Source organism: Megascapheus bottae, chromosome 1 (genome assembly GCF_031878675.1).
Source record: "Megascapheus bottae isolate mThoBot1 chromosome 1, mThoBot2.hap1, whole genome shotgun sequence".
Classification (NCBI taxonomy): Eukaryota; Metazoa; Chordata; class Mammalia; order Rodentia; family Geomyidae; genus Megascapheus; species Megascapheus bottae.
Window position 1 is genome coordinate 46,144,053 of NC_143509.1, and position 9,780 is coordinate 46,153,832.

At 41.6% G+C, this 9,780-nt stretch overlaps 1 protein-coding gene and 1 pseudogene across 1 annotated transcript; one reads left to right on the plus strand and one right to left on the minus strand.

Moving 5' to 3' along the window:
- Positions 1 to 4,747: 4,747 nt before the first annotated feature.
- Rtp4 (receptor transporter protein 4) lies at positions 4,748 to 9,237 on the plus strand. The gene is made up of 2 exons (XM_090343679.1): positions 4,748 to 5,008; positions 7,149 to 9,237. Exons 1-2 carry the CDS (start codon positions 4,851 to 4,853, stop codon positions 7,657 to 7,659), a joined length of 669 nt encoding a protein of 222 aa, XP_090199805.1. The 5' UTR covers positions 4,748 to 4,850; the 3' UTR covers positions 7,660 to 9,237.
- Positions 7,969 to 8,742, minus strand: LOC150069087 (transcription factor Spi-C pseudogene; annotated as a pseudogene).
- Positions 9,238 to 9,780: the final 543 nt, after the last annotated feature.

Here is a 9,780-nt window from a genome sequence, read left to right on the forward strand (position 1 = left end):
TGCATGCTCATATAGATAGTACACACTCTGTGCATGCTCACATATGCTCACATAAGGTTGTATGCATTTGTGTTCACGTTCATGAAGGTTGTACATGTTCACATCAGCTTTGCAACAGCACCAATAGTTCTGTCTCTAACTTCACCTGTGCTGAACAGCAGGAAGTGGATGCCAGGAATAGAAACCTAGGCTATATTTATAGTGCCCTTGGTGAACTGGACAGCCTTCCATTAGTCACTTTTCCTTCGTGGGGCTCAGTTTTGATTTAAAAAGAAATACCCATCTGTCTGTCTATCAGTAAGATAGAGACTACCACCTGCATCCGTATCATTGACCTTGAGGAAGGCCTGAAGCTAAGCATGCTCTGTAGAAACTTAGAAGGAGATGTGAAACAGTCCCTTTGAAAGACTTAAAATTGTTGTCTTAATTCTTAATTGAGGTGTATTTAGTGTGATCTTTGCTCTGCTGGACGGTTTTCTTAGCTGTCTTGGCACCTGGGTTTGAGTTATTTCCTCAGGATATCACACCTTGTTCCCTATGTTTTATTTTGTTGTAGGGACTAGGCACTGTCCCTGAGCTTGTGTTCTAGGCACTGTCCCTGAGCTTGTGTTCTGCTCTACTTCTGGCTTTCTGATGGTTCATTGGAGATAAGAAGTTCATAGGCTTTCTGCCTGGGTTGGCTTTGAATTGTAACCCTCAAATCTTAGCATCCTATTAGAGAACTCTCAGGGTCAAGGTAATGGAGACTTATATTTGGCATTATAAACAAAGCAAAGACCTCCCCAATGCAGAGTTCATTCCCTTTACTCCTGTGCAAGCATATTCCCATGTACTCACCTTAAATTGTTTTCCTACATCTCTTTTGCAAATATCTTCAGTGTATGCTAACAAGTCAAAGAGGTCTAAAATATATGTTAGACTATCACTATCTACGGACTTGCCTCTCTTACTTCTTATCACCAAAGTTGATCTTTCTGTCCCTTTTTGGGGGGGTGGGAGGAATCATGGGGCTTGAACTGTGGGCCTGGGTGCTGTCCCCGAGCTCTTCATCTCAAAGCTACTTCCCTACCCTTAAGCCACTGTGCCATTTCCCATTTTTTAGTGATTAATTGGAGATGAAAGTCTCTCGGCTTTGTTTTGCCCAGTCTGGCTTTGAACCTTGATCCTCAGATCTCAGCCTCCTGAGTAGCTACGATTACAGAAGTGAGCCACCACACCCAGCCTTCCATCCCTTTCTAATCTCGAGCTAGAGAGCCTTCAGAAATAAAAGATCTGAGGGTTGGCAGTTCAGACATGGCCAAGTCCAAGAATCCCACTATGGGCCTGGTTAGTCTCAGAAATGGCATCAAGAAACCCAGATCCCAAAGATACAAATCTCTGAAGGGGGTGGACCCCAAGTTCCTGGGGAAGGTGTGTTTTTCTAGGAAGTACGGAAGGGCTTTAAGAAGATGCAGGCCAACAATGCCAAGGCCGTGAGAGTGTGGGCTGAGGCCGTCAAGACCATGGTGAAGCCCAAACTAGTGAGCAACAAACACAAGCTTCCCGAGCAGACCCCTGCACAAGCTCCAGAGACTCTCCTACATCAACCACCCCAAGCTGGGAAAGCACGTCTGTGCCTACATTGCCAAGACCTAGGCTCCAGCTGCCACTCCAGCTCAGGCCCAGGCTGCAGCCCCTAAGGGTGCCCACACTCCAGAACTGAAGGGTACCCAGGCTCCAACTTCTAAGGGTGCCCAGGGCCCTGTGAAGGCCCCACCATGAAGACTTCTGACTGCCAGTGTGAGGATGGAGGACTGCTGTGGCTCCCTGGAAGCCATCTTCTACTAATAAACCTGAGGCAGGATCTGGTTAAAAAAGAAAGAAAGAAAAAAGAAAAAAAATCAAGTGGCAAAGTGCTACAAGCAAGGCCTCTTTAGATTTGATTCCCCTGAGTCCTTGTCCCTGATGTCTAGTCTCCTTTCTTCCCAAGGTGACATCTGCCATCCTACAATGTGTTAAATATTTTGTTAAGCTTCTTTATGATAGGTTATGTGACAATCCAAAACTAAGTGCATGCCTAAGATTATAAAAACAGAAACTTTGGTTCAACTAGATGTATCTTAGTTTTATTTTCTGCCACTTGCAAGATAAAAGAGTTGGACTACAATAAGAATACACAGCTGGTTGCATTGCCTAGATACTTGGGAGGCTGAGGCCTCCTGAGGAAACCCAGTTCAAAGCCAGCCTGGGCAGTAAAGTCCATGAGACTCATCTCCAACTAACCACTAGAAAACCAGAAGTGGCACTGTAGCTCAAGGGGTAGGGGAGTAGCCTTGAGCTGAAGAGCTCAGGGACAATACCCAGGCTCAAGCCCCAAGATCAACCCCCCCTCCAAAAAAATGGCAGGAATGTTTCATCTACCACTTTGCTGCATATAGCTACATGGAGCACTACAGAGAGGCATTCTGAGGTCATACTCAGGTTTCTTTCCCAAGTGAGTGGGGACAGACATTTATTGGTAATATCTGTTTGGGGCATGGAAAGGGAGTGACATTGATGCCATCTCGCATTAGGAAATCTCCCAAACTCATTCTAGTTCTGACTACTGAGAATTGAAATTTTTCTATTCTAGCCTTTTATTTTAGAAGAGGTCTCTATTTCCTTTCTTTGGAACCTTTCCTCTTCTAGTTGTCTCTCAGCAATTCTTTAATCAACACTTGATAAAGGCTAAAAAATTTTTTTCATCAAAGTCTATGATTTGCCTAAGTTATTTTTTTCTCAATAAAATGGGGAAGGGGGAGCTGGCATCATAGAAGGCTGTGGTTTCCTCTTCCATCTCTTTTCTTTCCCTTCCTTGCTTCCCTGCTCTCAGCCTCCATGCCATCAAATCACACTGATGAACTGGAGCTATAGTGTGTGACAGAGGTAACACATCAGAGAAAGGCAAGGTCAGAGGTAAGATATTATGAAGGATTGTACTCGCTCCTTCAAGCTAAATTCTGTGGAAAAACAGATCAGGTGAGGAGCCATGAGTCAAAGGACTCTCTGAAGGCATGCCCTGAAAATTACAGATGGAAAGAATGAGTTTCATGTCCTATAGAAGGATAAGGAAAGGTCCTGTGGATGGACAGGGGAGGAATATGGCCAGGCTTTGGGTTGACATTATATTGTTATGTGATCTTAGATAAGAGATCTCATTCCTGTAGGCCTCACATTTTAAGACAATTTAAAGTTGAAAATGAGACATTTGTGACTCACACTTATAATCCTAACTACTCAGGAGTGTGAGATCGGAGGATCGCAGATTGAAGCCAGCCTGAGCAGAAAAGTCTATGAGACTTACCACCAATTAACCACCCCCAAACCAGAAATTGAGCTGTGGCTCAATTGATAGAGCCTTGAGTAAAACAATTAAGAGACAGAGTCTAGGTCCAATATTTAAGCCCAAGTAACAGCAAATAAAATAAAACAAGGTTAATAAAATTGGAGGGAAGAAGACAATTGATTCCTATCAGGTTTATGGGTATAGTGATTTGTGCAGAATGAATTCAGTTGTAGGTTTCCAGTTTCTTAACATTCTTTACTTGCAGACAAAAGTGCCCTTAGTCTGCAAATTTATAAGGCAAACAGTTTCTATTGAACAGAAAGTTTGGAGTAAGCTGGCAGGGTGGCTCTGGTTTCCAAAGAGGTCATGTTAAAGGCCCCTAAAGACAAGATGATACTGTCTCAGACACAGATTCAGTAGTGGAACTTCCAAGAATAACATGAATTATTTCTCTTACCTCCTTCATTTGACTTTAAACTCTAAGGGAATGGTTTTAGATTCCTTGAGCTAGTCATGTCTTTAAAAAAAACTTTTGAGTCTAGTCTTTACTTCCCAGAGAGGATTTTTTTTTTTTTTTTTGGTGGATCATGGGGCTTGAACTTAGGGCCTGGGTGCTATTTCTGAGCTCTTTTGCTCAAGGCTAGCACTCTTCCACTGTAAGCCACATTGCTACTTCCTCTTTTCTTGTGGTTAATTAGAGATAAGAGTCTCCTGGATTTTTCTGCCCTGGCTGGTTTTGAACAGGCATCCTTAGCTCTCAGTCTCCTGAGTTGCTAGGGTTACAGGAGTGAGCCACAGGCACCTTGCTTAGGGATTCTTTCTATTGTCCCACTGAAAGACATTTCCCAATCTTTCCCTATAATATACAAGCAAAGTACAGAGAAATCGTGCTTTCTGGTGATCTGGTTCTCCCTCTCTGGTGCTTGGGATATAGAAAATCACCTCAAAATCAAACCATTAAGCCAGGGCATCAACATGGCTCTTCAGGTACTTGAAATACCATTCCTGGCTTCTGTGGGAAGGAGGTGCCTGGAAATGCAGCAAATTTTTGGAGTCACATAGACCTGGGTCCAAGTATCACCTCTACTACTGTGCTGCTTTGAGCAAGACACCCCAAGCTGTCCTTGTGGTTTGCTGAAAAATAAAAATAAAAATCCAACAGGGGCTGGTAGGGCAGGCAAATAACCTGGAACTCCTTTTTCCCAGTACTAAAAACAATGCCATGCTTACTATAAAATGGAGAAAAATAAGTCTAAGTGCTAGGGACCAAACTTAGTACTTCCTATTTGAGAGGCAAACACTGTCCTGCTTAGGATACATATCAAACCAGAGCTGTTAAGAAAGCAACAAAACTCTGCTGCCCTCTGTCTTCTAAAACAAGAAGTTTTGTGCTCTGCTCAGGAAACAAAACTTAAAACCAGTAAATCGAAACTAAACTGAGCCCCGAAGTTAAAGCCAGGAAATTGAAAGCAAACTGAACCAGAGACTGAAATCAGAGGAAGCTGAAAGTTGCTTGCTGAACTCAGGACTGCAGCCTCAGAGGAGCATGCTGGATTTAGATGACCACAAATGGGAACAGAAATTTCAAGAGCGGATGAGACAGGAAATACCCTGGGTTCAGTGGACCCTGAAGTTGGCTAAAAACATCACTCCAGACTTCCTTCCCTGGAGTTGGACACAGTATCAGCAGAGAGCTTTTGGCAGGTGAGTGAGGCCTCCCTGAGTAAAGATGCTCAGGCTAGCACTGATTTATCTCTTGGGAGCTTATTAAAACCACAAATCATCACCAGGTTCTTCAGTTTGATTTTATATTATATATATATATATATTTATATATGATGGGAACAAATAGAGTTATGTAAAGTGTGGGCCTAAGCGGAGGATAGAGCCACTCTCTCTTGCCTCTGCTTTTCCCCTAGTAGTTAGAATTGACAGAAAGGAAATGTACATATTTAGATTTAGCCTTGGGTGCTGAAGGATAAGTCCTTCTGGCAGGGATCCAGGATTTGGGTCCTGCTGATACTTCCTGATATATCTGGTATTTCTTGAAGAGAGCTGGAAATGAAACCACCAATATTTAAAAAAAAATAAATCCTCATTTTGAGGATGCCTCTGATCATTCTCACTACTCCTTTTTGTTGAAGAAATCTCTAATGTTTTATGCAGGCTCTTCCCCAGTCCTGACCAGGCTGCAGCCCCCACCCACTTTCATTCTCTCAGACAATGCTTGCCTAGCAAGCATGAGGCCCTAAGTTCATATGCTTTGAAGGGTGAGTAGAGAGCAAATGAGAAAATTTTTAGAGAGTCTAGGGATAAAAGAAAAGAATGTTGTTGCAAAAAAGAAGTGTAAAACCTAGTTACTGAAATTTCCAAGGCATGTCCCTCCCTCATTGGCTAATTTTTTAATGGCCCAGAAAACATCTGGGTTATAGGAAGCTTTATCAGCTTCCTTTCTTATCCACAGCCTGAGAGTAGCCAGGAAAGCCAGAATGTCTTGTTGCCTGTCTGCCTCTCTCCTATGTTCTACTCCATTCCATTCCTTATGCACTGTCAGCCAAACCATGCATTTTTACTTAGCAGTTCTTCTCTGCTTAGCATTTGTTCTCTGCTCACCCTTCAAATCACACTCCAAGCCCCATTTTTTTTTTGTGCCAGTCCTGTGGCTTGAACTTAGGGCCTGGGCACTGTCCCTGGGCTTTCTCGAGGCTAGAGCTCTACCACTTGAGCCACAGAACCACTACCAGCTTTTTGTTAAGGCAGCTCCCGATCCTCTTAAAGAGAGGAGGACTTTCTTAAACCGATAGTGAGTATATCTGAAGATCACAGTTCAAAGCCAACTCGGAGAAAAGTCTATGAGACTTTTCAATCAGATAGCAAGAAAGTAGTAAGTAAAGCTGGCACTCAAATAGAGTAGTTAACTAAGGGACAGTTCCCAGGACCTTAGTTCAAGCCCTAGCATGGCACAAAAAATAAAATATTATATAAACTATATTTTAGCTGCAAAATTCATTATTTTCTTATTTTCCTTTACAAAAACCTTTTTTGGGGGGCAGTATTAGGCTTTGAACTCAGGGCCTCCTGCTCGCAAGGCAAGCTTCAACCTCTTGAGCCATACCTCTCCCTAGATTTTAAAATCTTTTGTTTTAAAGGAAGTTCTGAAGAACAGATTTCAAGTCATTCCTCAGCCCCTATAGTAACAGTCTGTTTGTTCTGCCTTGGAAACCAAGAAGCTATGTAAGTGTCTCTTTCCATATTAGGTAGAAATCTGTGAGCAATTCATAGTCTTTTTAACACTTTAAATTTCCAGATGTTTCCTCTAATAACAAATTTGAGATGGACAAAGCAACAAACTTTTGGAAAATATCATGTTTTGAAAAGTATTTTGTAGTCCAGCAGTAGTGGCTCTCACTTGTAATTCTAGCTACTCATAAAACTGAGATCTGAGAATTAAGGCGTGAAGCCAGCCTAGGCAGGGAATTCTGGGAGACTCTTACATAAATAGTGTTGTAGCATTCATAGGAATGTCTTTAAAGATGACATGAGATAATGCTATAAGGCCTGTCTCAAAATACATACTTTGTAAGAAGTTTTCTGTTACTATAGTGAGGAATCTGAGTAGAAATTTGTTTCCTCAAAGAATGCAGAGATGGATGGATTCAATGGTTCATGGGGAAAACAGTATCTAAAATACAAGCCTTTTGTTTCTGATTGTGAGTGACTGGGACAGTTCACATCACATGGAGATTTTCAGATTGAAAAGGGTATTAGAGATGAAGGCAACATCATTGACCCTCAGATCAATAATCAGCTTAAGGACCCAGTGGAACTTTCCTTCTTCTTGCAGGTTTTTGTGTAAGCAATGCAACCAAAGTTGGACTTCTGCCCAAATAAACGTCTTGTGCCACATCAACTTGGATCACCAGAAATCTCAGGGCCGGGTACTCTTGCGGAGCTTTGGTCAGAAGTGCCTGAAGTGCTCCTCCTCACGATTTGAAAATCCTGAGTTCTCTAAAAAAGGCATCACGCGGATTCTGAAGAATCTGGCCCAGTATATCCTGCATGTGTACTACGGGCATGATTTTGAGGAGGTACTAGTGATCTGGGAGATGCCCTTGGATGGAGCTCCTACAAGAGGCAATGTTGTGGGGTTCTATCTAAGTGGCCCAGCGACACCCAAAACAAAGTCTTCCAGATCTCTGTGTTCCTCCGAGATGAGTCCCTCGTCCTCATCTCGTTTAGGTGATCTGCTTATCCCCAAACTCCGAAGGCCTCTCATACCAGCTGACAAGCTCATATTCATCTGTATAGTAATGTTTGCCCTTATTATGAGCCTATACTATGGTAAATCATATTAACTTTTTTCAAGTTTACTTCCTTTTTCAAGTCTACTTCTTCTTTTAGGTACATGGTGACATAAGCTTTTTTTTAAACAACATATTTATTGTCAAGACTTCCCCCAGGCTAGTATAGATTATATGAAAAATGGCAAAGGATTCGCATAACCTGGGAGCAAATGTGATACCAATGCAGTTATCAATGCTACGATCGGATTTCCTTTAGGAAATTACTTTTTAAAAAGAAGCACAATTGCTTGTTTAATATTTTGATCCATATTTCACTGAATTCTTGATGTAGAACCGACAAATATGGAAGGTGGGCTGTACTTACTTCAAGGAAAACAATCCTGAAGTTAGTAGCATTTTCTGATGTTGGGAGCACACTGGGTAGTATAGCTCCTGGTGATTGGCATAGACATAGTTGTAATTGGTATCCCAATGATTTAAACCAAGATATTTTTGATCTGGTTGGACATACTGTGAGTAAAAGATCTCTTTCCCCAAGATATGAAGTGGTGAGAGCCTCTGGAGGATGAGATCACTGAATTGGTAGGTGAGTCTTCTCTAGATTTTGATGATTTCTCCCATCCATGCTTAATTCCTCAAAGTTCTGGCCATTTTCTGGTAAGTCATGGTCTTTCTGTTGCCTTTCCTTTCACCCCAAAGTTCAGCAAGTTTTTCTTTGTTTTTGGATATGAACTGAAAGGCGCCTTTATTTTTATCAACCCACTGAATACAAGATGACATCTTGGGATTGCACAAGGATTCGTAATGGTATTCAAATAGTCTCAACTTCTTCCTGCCTTTCCCTACTTTTTGCTGGAAAAGAACAGGTGGTGCCAACTGGCTTTTGGTTATGTTCTGCAGTAATGGATAAATATTACCTTCAAAATGAAAGTCAGCAGCATTGTCGATGATGGTTTTCCAATTGTGGTCAAACTCTGTGGGTGATTTTGCAGGCAATTCAAATCAGTTGAAGTGTCCTCTGATTTGACGATAGTGGTCACGCAGAGGCTGGTAACATTTTTGATCTTTACTGGAGGAGCACTGGAGATCCTCCGTTGAATGTTGTCTCAATATGTCAATAGCATCTTCAATTTGTGTGTGTGTGTGTGTGTGTGTGTGTGTGTGTGTGTGTGTGTGTGTATCAGTTCTGGGCTTGAGCTCAGGGCCTGAGCACTATCCTTGGACTTTCTCAAGGTTAAAGCTCTACCACTTGAGCCTCAGCACCACTTCCGGCTTTTTCCAATGTATGTGGTAAGGAGGAATGGAATCCGGGTCTTCGTGCATGTTAGGCAAGCACTCTACCACTAGGCCAAACCCCCGACTGAGGTTGTCTTGCTCAAGACAAACTTGTTGGAACATGACGGAGCATATGCTTCACTAATGAGTAAGTGATCTGAAGTTTGGTGGTAAGGAAGCAACCCCGTGGGCACAAGATCTGGAGTTTGATCACCAACACTGATTACCTGGGTTGGAAGTTGGCTCCCTCTGTACGTCCTCCTCAGCTAAACATAAGCTTTTGTTTTAATGAGCATCCCTTGAAGAAACTCTAAAACATGAGCAATGCATAAAGGACCCAATAATAAATAAATGTGTTGCATCACTAAAAGATCTTCATTCATTTATTTCTTGATATATATATGTATATATAATCTTGGGTTATAGATGTACATATATAAATAATCTCAGCAAGAACTAATATATATATATAATGTATATATGTATATATACATATGTATTGTGTATATTAAATATACATTATATATGTATATACATGTATGTACATATCTTGACAGGAACTAAAAGCAATGAATACTATCAATAACTTATTATGATAATACTGAATAATATTCTTCCTACCTCTTAAAATGCTCATGACTTAATGCCTAGGACCTAGAAAATATTCTTTATTTGATAGAATGAACTTTGGAGGTATGATAACTTTAAGCATATTGAGGTAAGTGGATTGTTTTGTATTTACCCCAGAGGTTTCTGTGTTAAAGCTGACAGTAATCTGGGGAGGTGGTCTAAATATAAGGAAGTGGGGCTTAGAGTAAGTATGTCACTGAGGTCATAACCTTGAAGAATATGTTGGGAGCCTAGTTCTCCCCCCCACACACACACGTTTTGGCTACC